This window comes from Crocuta crocuta, unplaced genomic scaffold (assembly GCF_008692635.1).
Source record: "Crocuta crocuta isolate KB4526 unplaced genomic scaffold, BGI_CrCroc_1.0 scaffold277, whole genome shotgun sequence".
Classification (NCBI taxonomy): domain Eukaryota; kingdom Metazoa; phylum Chordata; class Mammalia; order Carnivora; family Hyaenidae; genus Crocuta; species Crocuta crocuta.
This window is the reverse complement of record NW_027531912.1, coordinates 549,937-574,285: the sequence shown is the minus strand read 5'-3', so window position 1 is coordinate 574,285 and position 24,349 is coordinate 549,937. Positions and strand designations below refer to the sequence as shown.

Genomic DNA, 24,349 nt, shown 5'->3' with positions numbered 1-24,349 from the left:
TAAAAATAATGGGGTCCAGGGGTGCCTAGCTGGCTCAGTCGGTATAGCATGCGATTCTTGATCTCCAGGTCCTAAGTTCAAGCCCCACGTTGGGTGTGGAGCCAACTTAAAAATGTGGCACACAAATAAGGATTATTTGTTTCAATCCACCATTGTTGTGTTTCTACCAAGTCTAAGTACACATGCTTTTTCAAGGCAGTGTTGCTTACTATTGACTAAGATTTTTCTTTCCCTTCCACTCATACAGGCCTCTTAACCATGCTGCCTCACCTTATCTTCAGTTTTAACTACACCTTCATAGAAGCTCTTATAAAGTTGTATATAATAGTAATTTTCTTTTTGCGTGCTCTTTTGCTAAAAAGAATGTGCACTTTCAGCTGATACGCCGTCCCTTCATCCTATTATGTAACTGACCCATAAAACTGTATTAATTTAGACTTAGCTAATTTTAAGACTATGAGGCTTATCTTTAAAAGTTAAGAACCTAAGTCTTCTCTTTTCCCATTATTTCTTAGTTTCCATTCCCACTAGTTTCCAGTCCATGACTGATGTTGGTCTTTTCTACAGAGGGCAGAATGATTGAAAGGCAGTGTAGGCAAGTTGAAGGCTAAAAGGAGAGGGAACAGCACTTGGCCTTCGGTTTGGAAAGTTTATTGCCTTGGTGGTGGTTATGAATAAAATCAGGCAGGTGTTAAGTGTAATAAGCTAGAATGGTGCTTTACAGGTCAAGTGGAAAACTATTTCATCTATTCTTGCTTCTCATTGAGTTCGTTGGCTATTGAGCAGAAAATGATAAACCAGAAATCTGGAGAAGCAAAAATTTAGAATATGTGATAAAGATTTTTTTTTAATGTTTACTTATTTTTGAGAGCTTGAGCGCAAGCGGGGGAGGGGCAGAAAGAGAAGTAGACAGGATCTGAAGCAGGCTCTCTGCTGACAGTGGAAAACACAAACAGTACTCCAACTCACAAACTGTGAGATCATGAACCTGAGCTGAAATCAGGAGTCTGACACTTAACCGACTGAGCCACCCAGGCACCCCAGTGTGTGATAAAGATTTGATAACCATAAAACATTAAAAAGAGAAATTATTATAAGTGAGAAAATGGGCAGAAAACATAATAGGTAATTTAAAAATCTTGTTTATTGTAGTTTTACATATATGTTTCTTTGTATATGCACCTTAAAATTTGCCATCTTAACATTTTAAGGGTAAATTCATAGAGACAGAAGAGTCATTAAGTACATTTGTGTAGGTATGCAGCCATCACCACTGTCCATCTCTAGAACTTTTTTATCTTTCCAGAATGAAACTGCCCCTTTTAAGCAATAATTCTCCTCCCCCGAACATCTGGTATCCACCATTCTGCTTTCTGTCTCAGTGAATCTGCTTATTCAGGTTCTTAATGTAAGTGGAATCATATAATACTTGTCCTTCAGTTTCTGGCTTATTTCACTGACCAAGGGTTCATGGATTTCAAGGGTTCATCCATCTTAATAAAATGTGTCAGAATTTCCATTGCTTTCAAGACTGAATAATAAATATTTCATTGTGTGTGTATACCACATTTTGTTTATCTGTTTATCTGTTGAAGGACATTTGGGTTATTTCCATTTTTTGACTATTGTGAACAGTGCACTACCGGACACGGTTGAATAAATACTTGTTTGAATTCCTGTTTTCAGTTCTTTTGGAACTGAACTGGAATCCCAGGACTGGAATTATTGGGCCATAAGGTAATTCTGTTTAACTTTCTGAAGAACTGCCAACTGTTTTCCACAGCAGCTACAACATTTTACATTCCCACCACTAATGTAAGGAGGTTCTAATTTCCATGTTTTTGTTTGTTTTAATATAGCCATGGAGTAACTGGTGTGAGGTAGTGTCTCATGGGTTTGATTTGCATTTCCCTAAGGACTAATGGTGTTGAGCATCTTTTCATATGCTTATTGGCCATTTGTGTGTCTTGTTTGGAAAAATGTTTGGTCAAGTGGGTTGACCCATTTTCGAGTGGCTTGTTTGTCTTGTCTTGTTTTTAAATTTTTTATGTTTGTCTTGTTTTAATTATAGAAATTGTTTACATATTGTGGATATTATTATTAGATGCAATTTGTAAATATTTTCTTCACTTCTATGGGTTGCCTTTTAACTATGTTGATAATGTCCTTTGATGCACACAGGATTTTAATTTTGATGAACTACTCTCACCTATTTTTGTTTTTGTTTTTGGAGGTATATTTAAGAATACAGTGTCAAATCCAAGGTCCTGAAGATTTACCCCTGTGTCTTCTTCTAAGAATTTTATAGTTTCATCTCTTAAATTTAGGTCTTTGATTCATTTTGAGTTAATTTTTGTATATGGTGTGAGGTATGGTCCAGCTTCCTTTTTTTTTTTTTTTTTTTTTTTTGGTAGAAATTGAGTTGTTTCAGCAAAATTTGTCTACATATTGATTGGACTTGATTCCCTTATCAAAAATCAATAGGCCATAGATGTGTGGGTTCATTTTTGGATTTTCTGTGCCTGCCCTGATGCCAGCACTGTACTGTTTTGATCATTGCAGCTTTGTAATAAGTTTAGCAGTCTTTCACCTTGTTGGTTAAATGTATTCCTAAGTATTTTATTCTCTTAGGTGCTATTACAAATGGAATTGTCTTAATTTCCTTTTTGGGAGGAGTTTGGGAAGATGGGGGAGGAGGAGGACGACCCAGAGCTCACCGCATCCCGTATTTACAACTAGAAAACATCTACATCCAAGTTAGTAAACTCTGAGCAATCTGAAGACTGGCAGAACAAATTCCACAACTAAATATAGAGAAGAAGCTGCATCTGAAAGGTCAGGAAGGTCAGAAAGACAGAGGGGCTGCCTGCAGGAGAGGGAGCTGCACTGCATGGAGAGGGCAGAGAAACAGGTCCTCACCCCTGGGACCTCACACGGGGAAGACCAGTCCCCCTAACGTTAAAAACCAGAGGAACTTTAAAAGCAGAGGAGCTGAATTCTGTGAGCTTAGAAAACCAGTGGGGTTTAGAACCCCACTTTAAAAAGTCAGGGGACTCAGCACTGCACTGGCCACGAGGGTGACTGGTAGTTCGGTCGCCTCCCTTAAAGAGACAGTAGCTTTTGTGGAAAGGCAGCATAAAAACAGCATGTGTACTGCACTGGGGACGTATGGGAGACACATCTGTTCACACTGATTTTGGACCGTGTTGGGGGACTTCTTTGAAAACCAAGGAGCCGGCAGGTGCTGTTTCCCCCCCTGCTCCCACCAGCGTAAACTCAGAGCCACCTACGCGAGGCAGAGCTGCACGCTTGCTACCTAATGTGCTCGCGGTGTGCCACGCCCATGATGTCTCCTGAGGACTCGCCCACTCCAGGCCTGCCAGCGTTGGTCCTGGACTCAGGGTGGATTTTGTTAAAGCCACGCACGCTCACCCAGATACCCAGCGCCCTGCACCTAGCCACATGCTCCCACCCACTCTCGTGCACCGGGCCCCGCCATGCCCAGCTATCGTCATGTGCCATGCCACCTCCACGCCCAGGTCCCAGCTGACACAGCGCGTCAGGGAATCCAGCATTGTGCCAGTGGCCCAACCCGGATACTGCTAACAACGCCATCCTGCTCCCAAGCTCCCTGATGGGGATGCTCCCTCAGAGCTGTCTTGCCTGGTCCCGCTAACACCAGAGAGTGGGCACAGCCCGAAGCAGGCAGAGTCAGTGCAAACAGTTGCACTGAAAGGAAGTGTGACTAAGATACAACAGCAAGGAGTAAGCAACATAGGATACTCTCTAAGTGCCACGTTGTGGTGAACAGGGGACATTGCACTGCAGGGCACACCAGGACACCCTCTGTGATTCATAAAGTCACTACTTTCAAGAGTAGAAGGCATAGCTGACCTTCTTAACAGAAACGGAGAGGGAGACAAAATGAGAACACAGAGAGATTTATCCCAAGTGAAAGAACAAGACAAGGCTATGGCCAGAAATCTAAGCAAAACATATATAACATGCCTGGTAGAGAATTTAAAGCAGTGGTCATAAGACACTCACTAGACTTGAGAAAAGAGTGGAAGACATGAGTGATACCCTTAACACAGAGGTAAGGAATAACATAGCAGAGATAACGGGCTTAAATAAATGAAATGAGAAACACACTTAAAGGAATGAATAGCAGTATGGAAGAAGCAGAGAAACCAATTAGTGACCTAGAAGGCTGTCATGGAAGGTAACCAAGTTGAAGAAAAGATAGAAAAAGAATTATAAAAAACAAGAATAGATATAGGGAGGCTCCTGGATGGCTCACTTGGTTGAACGTCTGACTCTTTATTTTGGCTCAGATCATGATCCCAGGATCATGGTATCAAGCTCCACATCATGCTCTGTGCTAAGCATGGATTTTTCTCTCCCTCTGCTACTCTCCCCTGTTTACGATCTCTCTCTAAAAAATATAATAAATAAAATTAAATTTAAAAAATAATAGCTTAGGGAACTCAGTGACTCTGTCAATCAATATATTCGTGTTATAGGAGTCCCATAAGAAGAAGAAGAGAGAAAAAGGGGCAGAAAATTTATTTAATGAAATATAGCTGAAGGCTTCCCTAATCTGGGGAAAGAAACTGATATCCGTATCCAGGAGGCACAGAGAACCTCTATAAAAATCAACAAAGCAGATCCATGCCAAGACATACTGTAATTCAGTTTGCAAAATACAGTGATAAAGAAAAAAATCTTAAAAGCAGCAAAACAGAAGACAGTAACTTACAAAGGAAAGCCTATAAGGCTAGCGGGAGATTTTTTCCCAGCAGAAACTTGGCAGGCTAGTAGGGAGTGACATGATCTATTCAATGTGCTGAGTCGGAAAAATCTGCAGCCAAGAATACTGTATCCAGCAAGTCTATCATTCAGAATAGAAGGAAAGTTTCCCACACAATCAGTCAGTAAAGTTGTGATCACTAAAGCAGCCCTGAAAGAACTATAAAAGAGGACTCTTTGAAAGGATAGACCCAAAGTGACAGTATAGAGGTATGAAATACAGTAAAAATGAATATTTCTGTAAAAATATCAGTCAGGGAACTCACAAAAGAAAGGATATATGATATACATACTTACTAAAATGTGGGGAGGAGAGGAGAGAAAATGAGTTCAAACTTAAACAACCATTAACTTAATATAGACTGCTATATGTAAAAGAGATTGTATACAAACATAGCGGTAACCATGTCAAAAACCACTAATAAACATACAAAGGATAAAGAGAAAGAAATCTATATCAGTAAAGAAAATCAACAAAACATGAAAGAAAGAAAAGATCAGAGAAAATCTTCAGAAACAACCATAAAATAACTAATAAAATGGCAATAAATACATATCTACCAATAATTACTTTGAATGTAAGTAGACCAAACACTCCAATCAAAAGACATGGGGTGTCAGAATAGATAAAAGACCTAGAGTCTATGAGAGACTTGTTTTAGACCTAAGGACATCTGCAGATTGGAAGTGAGGAAATGGGGAAACATCTATCATGCAAATAGATGTCGGAAAGAAAGCTAGAGTAATAATACTTATGTTGGAAAAAATAGACTTTGAAACAAAGACTGTAACAAGAAACAAAGACACTATATAACAATGGGACAATTCAACAAGAAGATACAACAGTTCTAAATATTTATGCACCCAGCATGGGAAAACCCATGCATAAAACAACAAAAATAAAGGAACTAAACAATAACAGTACAGTAATGGTAGGGGGCTTTATCATCCCACATACATAAGTAGATCATCTAAACAGAAAATTAACAGGGAAACAATGACTTTGATTGACACACTGGATCAAATGGATTTAACAGATAAGTTCGTAATATTCCATCCTAAAAGAGCAGAATACACATTCTTTTCAAGTGCACACAGAACATTCTCCAGAATAGATCACATATTAGCTCACAAAACCAGCCTCAACAAATTCAAGATCAAAGTTGAATATTTTTGAACACAACACTGTGAAACTAGAAGTCAACTAGAAGAAAAAAATCTAGAAAGACTTTAAATACATGGAGGTTAAAATGCTTCTAAACAGTAAATAGGTGAACCAGGAAATCAAAAAAGGAATTAAAAAGTACATGGAAACGAATGAAAATTGAAACACAACAGTCCCAAAACCTCTGAGATGCTACAAAAGTAGTCCTTAGAGGAAGTTTATAGCAATACAGGCCTACTTCAGGAAGCAAAAATTATCTCAACTAAACAATTTAACCTTACATCTAAAGGAGCTAAAAAGAATAACCAAACAAAAAAAAAAACAAAAAAAAAAAAAAGAAAAAAAAAAAAAAAACAAAAAAAAAAAAAAAAAAAAAAAAAAAAAAAGGAAAGAAAGAAAAGAAAAAAAAAAGAAGGAAGGAAATGATGATAAAGATTAGGGTAGAAATAAATGATACAGAAACTAAAAAATAAAACCCAAAAGAACAGATCAGTAAAACCAGGAGGTAGTTCTTTGGGAAAAAAAATTGATAAACTTCTAGCCAGAGACTTCAAGAAAAAAGAGGACTCAAATAAAAATCACAAATGAAAGCAGAGAAGTAACAACTAACACTATAGAAATATAAATAATCATAAGATAATTTTATGAAAACCTGTATGCCAGCAAATTGGAAAACCTAGAAGAAATGGATAAATTTCTAGAAACATACAAACCACTAAAACAGAAAGAAAAATAAATTTGAACAGGCCAATAGCCAGCAAAGAAATTGAATTACTATTCAAAAATCTTGGGGCACCTGGATGGCTTAGTCAGTAGAGCATCTGACTTCAGGTCATGATTTCATGGTTTGTGGGTTCGAGCTCCGCAGCAGGCTCTGTACTGAGAGCTAGCTCAGAACCTGGAGTCTGTTTCAGATTCTGTGTCTCCCTTTCTCTCTTTTTTCTTCTTCCCACCTGAAAAAAAAATTTTTTTTAAGAAATTTAAAGAAAAAAATTTTTTTCTTGGTTTAAGTCCAGTTGGTTTACATATAACACCCAGTGCTCATCCCAAGTGCCCTCCCCCATGCCCATCACCTCTCTTCCCCTTTCCCCCACTCCCATCAGCCCTCAGTTTGTTCTCAGTATTCAAGAGTCTCTCAAGGTTTGTCTCTCTGCCTCTCCCCAACTATTTTTCCCCTTCTTCTCCCCCATGGTCCTCCGTTAAGTCCCTCCTAATCTACCTATATGTGCAAACATATGGTATCTGTCCTCTGCCTGACATCTTTCGCTCAGCATAACACCCTTGAGTTCCATCCATGTTGCTAATATGGCCAGATTTCATTCTTTCTCATTGCCATGTAGTATTCCATGGTATAGATAAACCACATCTTCTTGATCCGTTCGTCCGTTGATGGACACTTAGGCTCTTTCCATGTTTCAGCTATTGTTGAGAGTGCTGCTATGAACATTGGGGTTCATGTGCCGCTATGCATCAGCACTCCTGTGTCCCTTGGGTAAATCCCTAGCAGTGCTACTGCTGGGTCATAGGGGAGTTCTACTGGTAATTTTTTGAAGAACCTCCACACTGTTTTCGAGAGGGGCTGCACCAGTTTACATTTCCACCGACAGTGTAAGAGGGTGCCCGTTTCTCTACATCCTCACCAGCATCTGGAGTCTCCTGATTTGTTCATTTTAGCCACTCTGACCGAGGTGAGGTGGTATCTCGGTGTGGTTTTGATTTGTATCTCGCTGATGATGAGGGACACTGAGCATCGTTTCATGTGTCTGTTGGCCATCTGGATGTTCCCTTTGGAGAAGTGTCTTTCATATCTTCTACCATTTCTTCACTGGATTATTTGATTTTTGGGTGTGGAGTTTGATGAGTTCCTTATAGATTTTGGATACTAGCCCTTTATCTAATAGGTCATTTGCAACTATCTTTTCCCATTTTATCAGTTGCCTATTTTATTGATTGTTTCCTTTGCCATGCAGAAGCTTTTTATCTTGATGAGGTCCCAGTAGTTCGTTTTTGCCCTTGATTCCCTGGCCTTTGGGGATGTGTCAAGTAAGAAATTGCTGCAGTTGAGGTCACAGAGGTTTTTTCCTGCTTTCTCTTCTCGGGTTTTGATGGTTTCCTGTCTCACATTCAGATCCTTTACCCATTTGGAGTTTATTTTTGTGTATGGTGTGAGAAAATGATCTAGTTTCATTCTTTTGCATGTTGTTTTCCAGTTTTCCCAGCACCAGCTGTTAAGGAGGCTGTCTTTTTTCCATTGGATACTATTTCCCGCTTTGTCAAAGAATAGTTGGCCATACATTTGTGGGTCCAGTTCTGAGTTCTCTATTCTATTCCATTGGTCTATGTGTCTGTTTTTGTACCAATACCATACCGTCTTGATGATGACAGCTTTGTAGTAGAGGCTAAAGTCTGGGATGGTGATGCCTCCCGTTTTGGTTTTCTTCTTCAATATTACTTTGGCTATTTGGGGTCTTTTGTGATTCCATACAAATTTTAGGATTGTTCTAGTTTTGAGAAGAATGCTGGTGCAATTTTGATTGGGATTGCATTGAATGTGTAGGTGGCTTTGGGTAGTGATGATATTTTAACAATATTCTTCCAATCCATAAGCATGGAATGTTTTTCCATTTCTTTGTGTCTTCTTCAGTTTCCTTCATAATTTTTCTGTAGTTTTCATCATACAGATCTCCTGTATCTTTGGTTAGGTTTATTCCTAGGTAATTTATGGTTTTTTTGTGCAATTGTGAATGGGATCAGTTTCTTGATTTCTCTTTCTGTTGCTTCATTATTGGTGTATAAAGATGCAACCGATTTCTGTACATTGATTTTGTATCCTGCAACTTAGCTGAATTCTTGAATCAGTTCTAGTAGGCTTCTGGTGGAGTCTGTCAGGTTTTCTGTGTAGAGTATCATGTCGTCTGCAAAAAGTGACAGTTTGACTTCTTTGCCAATTCTGATGCCTTTTATTTCCTTAGTTGTCTGATGGCTGATGCTAGGACTTCCAGCACTATATTAAACAACAGTGGTGAGAGTGGACATCCCTGTCGTGTTCTGGATCTCAGGGGGAAAGCTCTCAGTTTTTCCCTGTTGAAGATGATGTTAGCTGAGGGCCTCTCATAGATGGCTTTTATGATGTTTAAGTAATTTCATTCTGTCCCGACTTTCTCAAGGGTTTTTATTAAGAAGGGATGCTGTATCTTGTCAAATGCTTTTTCTGCATCTATCGACAGGATCATATGGGTTTTATCTTTTCTTTTGTTAATGTGATGAATCACATGATGGATTTGCGAATATTAAACCAGACCTGTAACCCAGGAATGAATCCCACTTGATCATGGTGGGTAATTCTTTTTATGTGCTGATGGATTCAATCTGTAAGTATCTTGCTGTGGATTTTTTGCACCCATATTCATCAAGGATATTGGCCTGTAGTTCTCTTTTTTTTGCTGGGTCTCTGTCTGGCTTGGGAAAGTGATGCTGGTTTCATAAAATGAGTCCGGAAGTTTTCCTTTGATTTCTGTTTTTTGGAATAGCTTGAGAAGAATGGGTATTAATTCTGTTTTAAACGTCTGGTAGAATTTCCCAGGGAAGCCATCTGGCCCTGGGCTCTTATTTGTTGGGAGATTTTTTGATAACTGTTTCGATTTCCTCACTAGTTATGGGTCTGCTTAGATTTTCTATCTCTTCCCGTGTGAATNCTTTTCATTTGTTTTTTTTTTTTTTTATTTCTATATTGTTTATTTCTGCCCTGATTTTTATTATTTCCCTTCTTCTACTGGGTTTGGGGTGCTCCTGTTGCTCTGCCTCTAGTTGCTTTCAGTGCACTGTAAGATTTTGTACTTGCGCGTTTTCTAATTTCTGAAATAGGCCTGGAGTGCAATGTACTTTCCTCTTAGGACTGATTTCGCCGCATCCCATAGAGTTTGGATTGTTGTATTTTCATTTTCATTTGTTTCCATATATTTTTTAATTTCTTCTCTAATTACCTGATTGTCCCATTCGTTCTTTAATAGGGTCNTTGTTCAAGGACTCCTTCAGTGCCTTTTCCTCTCTTCCTCTTCTGGAATTCCTTTGATATGGATATTATTCTGTTTGATTGTATCTCTCAGCTCTCGAACTCTCCTTTTGTGTTCCTGGATCAATGTATCTCTTTTTCTCAGCTTCCTCTCTTTCTATAATTGTGTCTTCTAAATCACTCATTCTCCTCTCTGCCTCTTCAATCCGTGCATTGGACGCCTCTATTTTATTATGTATATCATCTATAGCATTTTTTAATACACAACTATTTTTAAGCTTTATTGTCTTTGTAGCAATAGTTTCTCTGATGTCTTCCATGCTTTTTTCAAGCGCAACGATTAATTTTATGACTATTCTAAATTCTTGTTCAGTTAGTTGCTTATATCTGTTTTGAGCAGTTCTTTAGCTGTCAATTCTTCCTGGAATTTCTTTGAAGGAGAGTTCTTCTGTTGCGTCATTTTGGTCAGCTTTCTATCTCTTGTTAATTTTAAAAGCTAGTTGTGCACTCTGCCCCTGTTGGTGCTGCTATATTAATGAGGGCTCTTTGACTGTCCAGGGCCTGTCCATTCAGGAAGTGTTCTCTGAATGGTGTCTCTTGGTTTCTCTTGTTTAGATTTTGGTTATTTTGTTTCCCTACTCGTAGTGGTATTTGGGACACTCTATCATGTGTACTTTGGCTTGTTTCTTGAGGCAGCCCTGGAAAAGAAAACAGACAACCACACAGGGAACAAAGGTACACAAACACACAGACAAATTCATGCAAACTGAAAGGGAAAAAGAAAAAGAAAAAAAGGAAGGGACAAAAAACAAAAAAAAAGGAAGGAGTGAAAATATATAATAAAAATAAAAATTAATAAAAAATAAAGAAAAGAAAAGAAAAAAGAAAAAGCCCAAAAGACAAAGGACAGACTAAAAGCATAAAACCAGAATTCCCAGCTACAAATAAAGAGCCAGGTGTAGGCAGTGCTGATAGAAGCGCATATACAAGGAGAGAAATGACAGGGTGGGGAGAAAGTGAAATTGGAAATGAAATGACCAGGCAGAGAGACTAATAGGCTTGATTCAGAGGGAGATATCAGAGAATATGGTTAGAGGTGTGGAGAAAGAAATGAAGATGTTACTTAGAGAAACTATATAGTCCTATTCCTCCATAGAAAGAGAAAGAAAAAGGTAGCGATGGAGGTATAGAGTGTACATCTAGAGAGTGGATTAAATGTGACTGTTTAAGCAAACCAGTGACCAGAGTGCCCCGACCAGCAGAGTAGAGGGTTACAAATGAGAAAAGGGAGAATATATCCGAGTAGAAAGAATTATCTAGGATTAATCATGGCAGTGCACCCAAGTTGGTCTTGCCCCAGGCTCAGGTTAAAAAACAAACAAACAGGCAGCTCTCTGGTGGAGACGGGCATGGTTTGGTGTAGACAGGTCTCACCTCCACTGTATCCGCTGGTGGCTCACTAAGGCCCCACCTTGGTGGTTGTGGGGAGAAAATGGCATCGCCCCAGTCCCTTCTCAACCAAGCATTGCAAATCACTCCTTGTGCTGGGGTCCTGATATCCTTGTGCTGCAGGCGTAGCCAGGGTGGGCTGCTTCTATGCCCCACGCCCCTTCTCATTTCCAGGTTCCTTCGCAACACAGTCCTGCAGGTCGCTGCTTCCCTGCTGCCGGGGGTCAAGTGGGGGGGGGGGCACAGCCTCAGGTCCGCCAGGGTCAAGCAGCCGCATGACCTGGGATCGGACGCCTCAGCGCTGCCAGGGGTCAGGCTCGGGGAACTCAGGCCCGCAGCGTCCACACCGCCGCCGGGGGTGGTGCCGGGAGCGCAGCAGAGCAGTTTTTCCTGACGCCCTATGGGACCAGGGGCACCTGGTTCAAAGTCAGCACCCCAGCCAGAACTAAAAACACTCCCTTTCCAAGCCAAGGTTTTTCTCTTCTCCAGGGACAGGGACAGTGTCTTGACCAGTTTCAGCCGCTCTTTCCTTTCCCCTCGACTTGCCGCGGCTCCCGCAGAGGGGGCTCCGTCCCCTCCCTCCGTATCTCCTGTCCCCGCCTGCGTTTATCTTCCCCAGTTCGCACTCATGCACTTATGAGGTTGCCTTCTCAGTGTATTCTGTCTCTTTCTCTTCCCAGACTCCTGTGGCTCAGTGTCCTATGACTTCAGGCCTTCTCTGGTTGAGAGATGGGTGCAAGCGAAATGCAGGGAGCTCCCTACCTCTCCGCCATCTTGCCTCCCTCCTCCCTCTCTGACCCTCCCCTGCTCACGCTGTCTCTCTCTCAGAAATAAATAAAACATTAAAAATTTTTTTTTTTAATCTCCCAACAAGCAAAAGTCCAGAACCTGATGACTTCATAGGCAAATTCTTCCAAACATTTAAAGAGTTAATACCTATTCTCAAACTATTCCAAAAAATTAAAAAGGAAGGAAAACCTCCAAATTCATTCTATGAGGCCAGCATTACCCTGATCCCAAAACCAGATAAAGACAGCAGTAAAAAAGAGAACTATAGACCTATATCCCTGATGAACACAAATACAAAAATCCTCAACAAAATACTAGGAAACCAGATCTAACAATACATTAGAAAAATCATTCACCATGGTCGAGTGGGATTTGTTCCTGTGTTGCCAAGGTGGTTCAGTATTTGCAAATCAATCAACATGGTACATCACGTCAGTAAGAGAAAGGATGATGGGGCACCTGGGTGGCTCAGTTGGTTGAGCATCCGACTCTTGATTTCAGCTCAGGTCATGATCTCATGGTTCATGGGATGAAGCCCGCGTTGGACTAGTGCAGACAGCATGGAGCTTGCTTGAGATTCTCTGTCTCTGTGTCTCTGTCTCTGTCTCTCTCCTTCCCTCCATCTCTCTCTCTCTCTGTCTCTCCCCCCTCTCACTCTCTCCCTCCATCTCTCTGTCAATCTCTCTCCCCTTCCCCCACTTGCACATGTGTACATACTCTCTCAAAATAAACTTAATAAAGAAGAAAAGATAAGAACCTATAGGATCATTTCCAGTTGTAGAAAAAGCATTTGACAAAGTATAACATCCATTCATGATAAAAACCCTCAAATAAGTAGGTTTAGAGGGAACATACTTTAATATGATAAAGACTATATATGGAAAACCCACAGCTAACATTATCCTTAATGGGGAAAAAACTGAGCTTTTTCCCACTCTCACCACTTTTATTCAATGTTGAATAACAAAGTCAGGCAATAAAAAGAAATGAAAGCCATCCAGATTGGTAAGAAAGTAGTAAAATTGTCATTGTTTGCAGATGACATGATATTCTATACAGAAAACCCCCACAGACTCCACAAAAACCTGCTAGAACTGGTAAACGAATTTAATAAAGTCACAGGATACAAAATCAATTTACAGAATTTTGTTGCATTTCTATACACCAATAGTGAAGCGGCAGAAAGAGAAATTAAGAAAATGATCTCATTTACAGTTGCACCAAAAATAAGATTCCTAGGAATAACCTAACCAAAGAGGTGAAAGACCTGTACTCTGGAAACTATAAAACTCTGATGAAAGAAATTGAAGATGGCACAAATAATGGGAAGACATTCCTGCTCATAGATTGGAAGGGTAAATATTGTTAAAATGTCTGTACTACCCAAAGCAATCTACATGCTTATTGTAATCTCTATCAAAATACCAATAGCATTTTTCATGGAACCTGAAATTTTTAGGAACCATTTCTTGGAGCAGAGAATCCTAAAGTTTGTATGGAACCACAGAAGACCCCAAATAACCAAAGGAATCTTGCAGGGGAGAAAAAAGAAAGCAAAGCTAAAGGCCTCGCAATTCTGGACTTCAAGTTATATTACAAAGCTGTAGTAATCAAAACAGTATGGTACTGGGACAAAAATAGACACATAGATCAATGGAACAGAATAGAAGACCAGAAGTAAACCCACAATTATAATGGTCGGTTAATTTTTGACAAAGCAGGAAAGAGTATCCATTTAGAAAAGGACAGTCTTTTCAACAAATGGAATAATGGAAGAAAACAAAGGGAAAACTGGAACCCTTTCTTATACTGTACAGGGGGAAGAAATTAATTGAAGACCTAAATGTAAAACCTGAAACCGTAAAAATCCTAGAAGAGAGCACAGGTACAAATTTCTCGGACATCAGCCATAGCAACTTTTTTCTAGATAGGTCTCCTAAGGCAAGGGAAACAAAAGCAAAAAACTATTGGGACTATATCAGAATAAAAAGCTTCTGCACAGTGAAGGAACAGTCAACAAAACTAAAAGTTAACCTGAAGAATGAGAGAAGATATTTGCAAGTGACATATCTAATAAAGGGTTCGTATCCAAAATGTATAAAGAACTAATAAAACTCAACACCCAAAAATCCACTTAAGAAATGAGCAGAAGGCACGAGCAGATATTTTTGCCAAGAAGATACACAGATGTGGAAAACAGTATGAAGCTTCTTCAAAAAGTTAAAAATAGAACTACCTTTTCATCTAGCAGACTACAGGGTGTTTATCCAAATAGTACAAGAACACTAATTCAAAGGGATACATGCACCCCTGTATTTATAGCAGTATTATATAATAGCCAAGATATGGAAGCAGCCAGGTGTCCATCGATGGATGAATGGATAAAGATGTGTGTGTGTGTATATATAATGGCATATTATGCAGCTCAAAAAGAGTGAAATCTTGCCATTTGCAATGACAATGATGGAGCTAGAGAGTATAATGCTAAGTGAAATAAGTCAGAGTCAAATACCATATGATTTCATTCATGTGGAATTTAAGAAACAGCAAACAAGCAAAGAGCAAAAAGAGAGAGACTGAGACAAATCAAGAAGCACAATTATAGAGAACACACTGAAGGTTACCAGAGGGGTGGCAGATGGGGTGTAGGTTACATAGGTGAGGGGCATTAAGGAATGCCCTTGTCATGATGAACACAGGGCGATTATGGAAGTGTAGAACTACTATATTGCACACCTGAAACTAATACAGCACTGTGTGTTTACTCACTGGAATTAAAATAAAAATTGAAGGGAAAAACTTGGAAAAAATTGGACTGTGCATTACATGTGTGTAGAAGCACAACTGATTATTGTGTTACTCTTGTACTACTCAAACTGAATTTATTAAATGTAGTCATTTTCTTGTGATTCTTTGGAGTTTCTATATAGAATGAATATAGTTGTACTTCTTCCTTTCTAACTTGAATGCCTTTTACATCTTTTAATTGCTCTGGCTAGAACTCCTGGTACGGTGTTGAATAGCAGTGGTGAAAGTTGGTGCATTGTAGGTAATTTTTGAAAGAAAAAATGAATGGCATAATAATTCTGTAAGTGGTCATAGAGCTGAAGTCAGCAGACTTTGGTAAATTGCCATATAGTAAACGTTACATACTTTGTCGGTTGAGAGGCAAAATTGTGTTTTACAGTTAATGTTCATGGTGAAGACATGACCTCATTCTCCTAAAAATCCTTCCTTCTCTCCAAGACAGTGATCTCTCTTGAGATGTGTTAACTGCATCCGCCCTTGGGCACTTAACACATCCTGCCCTCACTGTGTCGGATAACGTTACATATGCAAAAACTGGTTAGGTGCCATTGGGTTTTAATTTCAGCTGAATTACTCTTGAGCTGTGTAACTTTTACTAGTTACTTTTTCTAGAAGCTTCACTTTCCTCTATAAAATGAGTAATAGTACTTCACAGTGTTGTTGTAAAGATTAAATGAGCTAATAAATGCCAGGATTTAGGCCATGGATGATAGACTTGTAAAATACTTGATTCCAGTGTAATTCTTCTTTTGATTTGTTTTCAAACATTTAAAAATGTAAAACCAGGGGCGCCTGGGTGGCTCCGTCGGTTGAGCATCCGACTTCGGCTCAGGTCATGATCTCATGGTTTGTGGGTTCAAGCCCCGCGTCGGGCTCTGTGCTGACAGCCAGCTCTTGTATAAATTTTGTATAAATTTTTTGTATGAAAAATTTTTTTAATGTTTATTTTTGTGAGAGAGAGAGAGAGAGAAACAATGCAAGTAGGGGAGGGGCAGAGAGAGAGGGGGACACAGAATCTGAAGCAGGCTCCAGGCTCTGAGCTGTCAGCACAGACCCCGACACAGGGCTCAAACTGCAAACCACGAGATCATGACCTGAGCTGAAGTTGGATGCTCAAACCAACAGCCACCTAGGTGACTCTTAACAGTGTTTAAATGGCTTTATTATTTGCTCCAATTGATCTGTCTTTGGGGACTTTATCGTAGCAACCTGATCAGAGATGCACAAGTATGTAGTAGCCTTGCTTAAACAGAAATTGGAAAAACAACTTTTGGTTTCCAAAGGGAGAGGTTTTTTTGTATTTTTTATTGTACTTAGAACAATCAGTAAAAATCATACTTTTGAAAAATATTAAGGGGTACCTGGGTGGCTCAGTCGGTTAAGCGTCTGACTTTGGCTTAGGTCATGATCTCATGGTTCATGGGTTTGAGCCCGGCGTTGGGCTCTGTGCTGACAGCTAGCTCAGAGCCTGGAGCCTGTTTCGGAGTCTGTGTCTCCCTCTCTCTCTGACCCCTGTTCACACTCTCTCTCTCTCTCTCTCTCTCTCTCTCTCAGAAATAAATAAAACATTTTTAAAAATTTTAAAAAATTAAAACAAGAAATGTTCCATATCTAAGTGAAAAAAGAAAGTAAAATGATAGTATTAGATAAGTATCTAAATGATACACTTAGTGTTCTAAGCAATATGTGTGAAATACATATTTATGATGACATTTATTAATACATTTGTAAATGTAGAGTGGGAAATAGGTCGAATTGTTATCTGTATTCTATGAGTGGTTTTTGTTTTCTTCCTCCTTTTTATTCATTTTCAAAGATTACATATTGCTTATATAATCAGAGAAAGACCTCAATCTTCAACTTATAAATAGTAGATCAGTAATATGGCTTATGTATTTTAATTTTTAAAAATTGAGGTATAATTGACATATGCCAGTAGTATTAGTATTAGTTTCAGGTGTACAACATATGATTCAATATTTTTATGCACTGCAAAATCATCACAGTTAAGTCTAGTTAACATCCATCATCTTACATAGTTACAAACTTTTTTCTTATGAGAACTTTTAAGATCTGTTTTCTTACCAACTTATAAGTATGCAGTACAGTATTATTAACTGTGGTCACCGTGCTGCACATTACATCCCTATGAGTTCTTTTATGACTGGAAGTCAGTGACTTTTGACCCCCTTCATCTTATCTTCTACTCTTAACCCCTGCCTCTGGCAACCTCCAGTCTGTTCTTGTTATCTGTGAGTTTGGGTTTTCATTTTGTTTTGTTACCCTCCGTACATAAGTGAGATCATGCAGTATTTGTCTGACTTATTTAGTATAATGTCCCTGAGGTCCAAACATGTTGCTTATGGCAAGATTCCATTCTTTTTTATGGCCAAATAATATTCCATCGTGTGTGTATGCATGCACAAGTGTGTGTATGTATGTGTGTGTACACACACACACACGACATTTTCTTCATCTGTTGAGGACACTTGGGCTATTTCCACTTTTTGGCTATTGAAGTGATTCTGCAGTGAACATGGGGGTACATTTATCTTTTTAAGTTAGTGTTTTTGTTTTCCTCAGATAAATACCCAGAAATGGAACTGCTAGATCATATGGTAGTTTGTGTTTTTTTAATTTTTTGAGGAACCTTTATACTGTTTTTGCATGGTGGCTAAACCAGTTTGCATTCTCACCGGCATTGCACAGGGGTTTTCATTTTTTCCTCATCCTTGCTACTACTTGTTATTTCTTGTGGGTTTTTTTTTTTTTTTAATTTTTATAATAACAGGTATGAGGTGAGATCTCATGGTGTCTTTGATTTTCATTTCCCTAATGATGAGTGATGGTGAGCATCTTTTCATGTGTTTGTTGGCCATCTTTCCTCCTTGGCCATCTATATGGCTTCTTTGGAAAGATCTGTCCCATTTTTAATCCGATTGTTTTGGGGATTTTTTGATTGAGTTGTATGAGTTCTTTATATGTTTTGGATATTAACCCTGTATCAGACATGTGATTTGCAAATATTTTCCAATTCAGTAGGTTGCTTTTTCATTTTTGTAGTATAGAAGCTTTTTAGTTTGATATAGTCCCATTTGTTTATTTTTACTTTTGATGTGACACTGATTTTTCTTAAGCCCACTAGCTTCAAGAGATGAATATACTTTATAATGATAATCTCCATTTCAAGTTTATTCGTGCATTCTCAGGGTTTTATGTTTCGGGAAATTTAATCACTTAGATTATCAAATTTAATATCCTTTATTTGCCTGTTTTTAATTCTGTAACAGGGTAAAATCCTTTACAAAGTTCGATGGAAAGGATACACATCAGATGATGATACCTGGGAGCCTGAGATTCATCTTGAGGACTGTAAAGAAGTTCTTCTTGAATTTAGGAAGAAAATGGTGGAGAACAAAGCTAAGCCAGTCAAGAAGGATATTCAGGTATTATATGTTATTTCATTTTTCTTTTTTTAGTACAATAAACTTACAGACTTCAGTGATATGAGGAAAGTACAGTAAAGAATTTATAAATAATAATAAAATGTATAGTTTTCCTATTGTAAATTCTGTATAGCTAATTGATTCTTATAGAATGTTTAAATTGATTTTTGCCAAACTCTTCTTTCTGTTGTCAACCTATGATCACAGTTGATGAACAAGTGTAGTTTGGACATGCTGATTAATATTTTCCTTTCACTAAAGAGTAAGGTGAAAATGGGGTGTTAAAAACATGTCAGAACTTTATTTGTCCAAGTGTGAGAGCATCTTGTTTTTGTGTATCTTAGGAATATATTCTGTACTATTCATGTTACCACTATGCAGTGCATACTTTTATATTTTGTCTGCATTATTAACATATTTCTTATGTCTGATTTATATGCTAATTAAAATAAAATAAATCTTAGGTCATTTTATAAAGCTATAAATTTTAATCTATTACATATTATTCACAGATTTGATTATCCAAGTCTTTTGTTTTTCGCTTCTATTCTGACTTTAGTTTTTAGCTACTTCACTGCTTTTTAGTAAGCTCTTTTTTTTTTTTAATTTTTTAAAATGTTTTATTTATTTCTGAGTGAGAGACCGCGTAAGCAGGGAAGGGTCAGGGAGAGAGGGAAACACAGAATCTGAAACAGGCTCCAGGCTCTGAGCTAGCTGTCAGCACAGAGCCCGACCTGGGGCTCGAACCCATGAACTGTGAGATCATGACCTGAGCCAAAGTCAGATGCTTAACTGATTGAGCCACCCAGGCGCCCCATAGTAAGCTCTTTTTGATAAAAAGGAAGGATAAAGAGATCAAAGGAGCTGAGCTTAGATAAGTTAAACTTGTGTCATCAGTTTAGAAAAAGATTTGATGGGCGGCTAGTATGGGATAATATTAAAACAGATGTAAAAACTTGGGGTAAGAGTTTTCGTCTATGAATTTGTCTATTGTTTTATCCTTAGTCCTCTTATTCCACAAATAATTGAATTGGCTTTATGAATCTTGTAAGACTTTCCCATTGTACTATCCCATGTAAATTTCATTCATAGCTTCTGTTTATAAATTGAACCAACTCTTACTCAACTTCTTGCTTTTACTTTTAGTTTTCTTTTACATTAGCAATTATTGTAATTATTTTTAGAATACTGGCAGAGGTTCTCGAACTGAGAACTATATAGTGAAAATTTTCACAAGAGATAGATTCTTAATTATTTGAAGTCTTTAAGGACTGAATGTGGATCTTCTTTCCCTACAGTTTGAGTCTCAACCACATTTAAAATAATACTTGCAGGGGCGCCTGGGTAGCTCCAGTCATGATCTCACAGTTCGTGAGCGCAAGCCCTGCATCAGGCTCTGTGCTGGCAGTGCGGGGCCTGCTTGGGATCCTCTGTCCTCTTCTCTCTCTGCCCCCCCCTCAAAAATAAACATTTAAAAAACTTCTTTAAAAAAATAAGAGTCACCTGTTCTGCCGACTGAACCAGCCAGGCACCCTAACCTTGTCTTTTTATGGAGCGATTCAGGGAGATTGAAAACCTTGCCCCAGCTCCACTGCACTCTCACCGTTTCTGTAACCTTCGTGGCATTCATTTCTGACATGCTATTGGGAAAACATTTGGTAAATGTACCTATCTTTTCCCTCCCTTACCACTCCCAAGTCATTTAGAAGAAAGAATTTGGGGAAATGGGAACTAAAAATACTTTGCATAGTATTTTTGTGTCTATAAGTATTATAATTTTAATTATAATTTTATTATAATTTTGTGGTTTTGTTTGTTAATTTATGGGGTTTGTTTTGGTATTTTTTAGAAAAGGACAATATATTTTCCATAGAAGGTATTTCAGATTATACAACACAAATCAGATCAGTTAGGGAAGTAAGATTTGTGTGCAGTCTTGCTTATCCCTTATGTAGCTGTGAAATACAAGAGCAAGTTTAAGGATATTTAAGATCCAGCCTTTAAAAAACCTTGCTTTTGGATTGGTAACTACGTTTTTGACAACCAGTTCTGTACCAATTACTTTCTTTCTTTTTTTTTTTTTTTTTTTTTTATTTATTTCTAGGAGACAGAGAGAGACCGCGTGAGCAGGGGAGGGTCAGAGAGAGAGGGAGTGACACTCTGACAGGCTCCAGGCTCTGAGCTGGCAGTCAGCACAGAGCCTGACATGGGGCTTGAACCCACGAACCGCGAGATCATGACCTGAGCGAAGGTCGGATGCTTAACCGACTAAGCCACCCAGGCGCCCCTGTACAATTACTTTCTTGATGTTTTTTGAAAATTCTAACTTTAGATCATGTAAAACCACCATTCATAAGGCCATTATTATTCACTTCTGCTTTAGTTTAGGGCCTTCAGTGGCACTAACATTTTTTTCACTGTGTTTATATGCTTTCATTTAAAAACGATGCTCGCTATCACAACCAAGACCTACATGCTAAATCAGGGACATAAGCAATAGACAACTTCAATTAATACTTTTAAAAAGATAGAGAAACTGCTTGGGGGAAAAGAAAGCATTACTACCAGATTTCATTAGTACTACTTTTCAGATTACTATGTTAATGAGTGTTTAAGCCTTTTTTATATCTTATAGAGACTGTCCTTAAATAATGACATATTTGAGGCAAATTCTGATAGTGATCAGCAAAGTGACACAAAAGAAGATACTTCTCCAAAGAAAAAAAAGAAAAAATTGAGGCATAGAGAAGAGAAAAGTCCAGATGATCTGAAAAAGAGAAAAGCAAAGACTGGGAAGCTAAAAGATAAATCCAAACCAGACCTGGAGAGCTCCTCTGAAAGTTTAGTTTTTGATTTAAGGACAAAGAAAAGAATTTCAGAAGCCAAAGAAGAAATAAAGGAATCCAAAAAGCCCAAAAAAGAGGACACAAAAGAAACTAAGGAATTAAAGAAAGGTAAAAAGGGTGATGTCAGAGATTTAAAGGCAAAAATAAGAGAAGATTCCAAAGAAAACAGAAAAACAAAAAAAGAGAAGTGTGTTGAATCTCAGTTGGAATCTGAATCAAGTGTACTTAATGACTCCCCTTTTCAAGATGATGACAGTGAAGATTTACATTCTGACAACAGAGAAGAGAAACAGAAGATTAAAAGTGCAAAAGATAAAGCAGGGCAAGATGCAATTCACGATGTTTTTGATAAACAGCCAGATGGCTCTGTGAGTGCTGATGAGGATGCTGACGTCAAAGCAAAGAGAAAAAGAAAAAAACTGAGAAAGACTGAGGAACTTAAAGAGAGCAAAACACTGGAAAACAGGAGCCTCCTCCTAGAGAAGAAACCTATACCTAAGAAGCAAAGGAGTCAGGACAGAGGCAGAAGCACCACAGAGTTAGATAAGCTGACGCCTGCCCCCGCCCAGACCCAGAGGAGCACAAGAGCTGGTGTGGAGGAGAGGGGCCTCAGGTCCACCGACCCAGCTGGGGAGGTAAGTTCTGGGGGGCGGGTCAGTTGAAGGGCAGTCAGAGTCTGACGGAGTACAGAAATGCTCAGATCAAGCTGGCACTCTTTTGAATATTTAAGAAATTTCACAAAAACAAAAAGGAAAATGTAACAAACTATAAGAATAGTTTTTCTGTGATTAAGGAGTTACTTAATGTGTGATTAGAATAGGCAGTTATAAAGGCTGAAGATCACCCAGCTTTTGGACCTCCCATCCTTATCTCTTAGTCTTAAAATTTGCTTTCTTTTAGACTACAACTAGAAAATTGAGGGCTAATTTGTGAATAAAACCAGAATTTTTTTTTTTTGTGCTACTCAGCTGATATGTAACATTGTGTAATAAAACTGAAAATAAGCTTCATCAGCTCAGCTTTTCATACCTTATTTGATATTTTCCCTATTGTCTTAAGAATATACTACTTTCTGAAGATGTGGTATATATATACCACAATGGAGTATTACTCGGCAATCAAAAAGGATGAAATCTTGCCATTTGCAACTATGTAGATGGAACTAGAGGTGTTATGCTGAGCGAAATTAGTCAGAGAAAGACAAGTATCGTATGACTTCACTCCTATGAGGACTTTAAGATACAAAACACATGAACATAAGGGAAGGGAGGCAAAAATAATATAAAAACAGGGAGGGGACAAAACATAAGAGACTCTTAAATATGGAAAACAAACACAGGGTTACTGGAGGGGCTGTGGCGGGGGGGATGGACTAAATGGGTGAGGGGCATTAAGGAATCTACTCCTGAAATCATTGTTGCACCATATGCTAACTAACTTAGATGTAAATTTTAAAAATAAATTAAATAATAATAATAAAGAATATACTACTTTTTTACTTAAATAATAAGCACTATTGTGAATCTTTTAAATCTTATAAAAATGTGTTTTAATAGGATTTTATCCCATTATAAAAATTATTTTCATATGGCTTCAAAATGTAAGTATTTCCCACATTATGAAGGTATACATAAATACAATATCATGGGCTATGAAAAAGAAATTTTTTTCCATCCATTATTCTCTGTCTGTGGATTTATCTTAAGGAAATCATTTTAAAGGAAGAAAAAGCTAGGTATACAAAGACACTTATGGCAGTGTTAGCCTCACTAAAACCCATACCAGTCTGTTGAGCCATGAGGGAAATAATTAGGAAAATATTGTTGTGTCAAGTTTGGGAGTATTATGTACCATTGAAATATTAGTTATGAGGTCAATGTAGCAAAAATAGAAAAGTTTCTAAAATGTTACAGTGAAGAAAATTGTACATATGAAGCCAGTTGTGTAAAAAAATCTAAGGGATATAAATAAAGGAAAATAAATTTTAAACAACAAAAATATGCAGATTTACAATGATCAGAAGGGAGAATGTTGAGAAATAAAAATAGTCATGTTTGGTTAGTAAGACTGGAGGAAAATTTGTTTGGAATTTTCTTTATTTTTAATAATGAAGAAATCTGTAGAGTGAGTTATTGAGTTTTGAATTTGATATTTTTATAAATCATCACAGATGAGGAATAATCTTGAGGCAGTTAATGTGCAAAAGCATTTAATAATCCGTGATCATGTGCCATAGTACCCAGCACAGTCACTGGGGCCAGGAACCTGCATTTTCCAGTCTTCAGATATAGAGTATCAGTGTCTTCTCTGCCCTTATTTTGGATCTTACATATGTCTCTTTTAGGAGAAAGAGATTAAAAAAAATGAACCCAAAGAAAAATACCAGAAAAGGCATGATTTGGACAAGGAAGAAAAAGGTCGTAAAGAGCCAAAGGGATTAAAGAGTGAGTGTGAAAACTAACATTGTATCATTTACCATTGCAGTCTTTTACACAAAAATTTAGTTTACTGTGAAGACCGTGTCTCTTTTCTAACCGCAGTGTCATAGAACTAGAAACTTTAATTCACTGAATAATTTAGAACTTTATGCTACTTTTGTTTAAACAGTTACTTTAGTTTATTATACCGCAATTCATATTTCTGTGATTAATTATTTTTCTCTTCCATTAACTTCGTTGTTTCTCCTTTTGATGGAATACACCATTACTTGATCTAGTACATGATAAACCAGTTGTGGTGGAAGAGTAAATGTCTCTTATAGTGGATGCTAAATGAGACAAATTACTGTTAATACATTTATTGTATTTAGCATTGAGTCATTTGTATACATATAATACTGGATATAAATTTTGTATCACATCAAGATACACCATACTTGAGAATCTATGATATGTCAATACTAGAATCGGGTACATTCACCATTATAGTTTTTAAATAAACCCCAATGGTTATTTTAGTTCATGTGCCAAAAGCACTTGGAACACATGTTCTCATGCAGCAGTGATTCTGAGAGATAATTTCTCAG

The 24,349-nt window shown here is 37.9% G+C and overlaps 1 protein-coding gene across 1 annotated transcript in view; it reads left to right on the top strand.

Annotated features, from left to right (window-relative positions):
* Nucleotides 1-24,349, top strand: part of MPHOSPH8 (M-phase phosphoprotein 8) — a gene marked incomplete at its 5' end in the record, with an annotated part of 61,413 nt that overhangs the window by 6,409 nt on the left and 30,655 nt on the right. Inside the window, 3 exons of the mRNA XM_077774697.1 lie at nucleotides 18,323-18,478; nucleotides 21,114-21,959; nucleotides 23,669-23,768. Of these exons, the coding sequence (XP_077630823.1) occupies nucleotides 18,323-18,478; nucleotides 21,114-21,959; nucleotides 23,669-23,768 (1,102 nt within the window). The remainder of the gene's footprint in view (nucleotides 1-18,322; nucleotides 18,479-21,113; nucleotides 21,960-23,668; nucleotides 23,769-24,349) is intronic.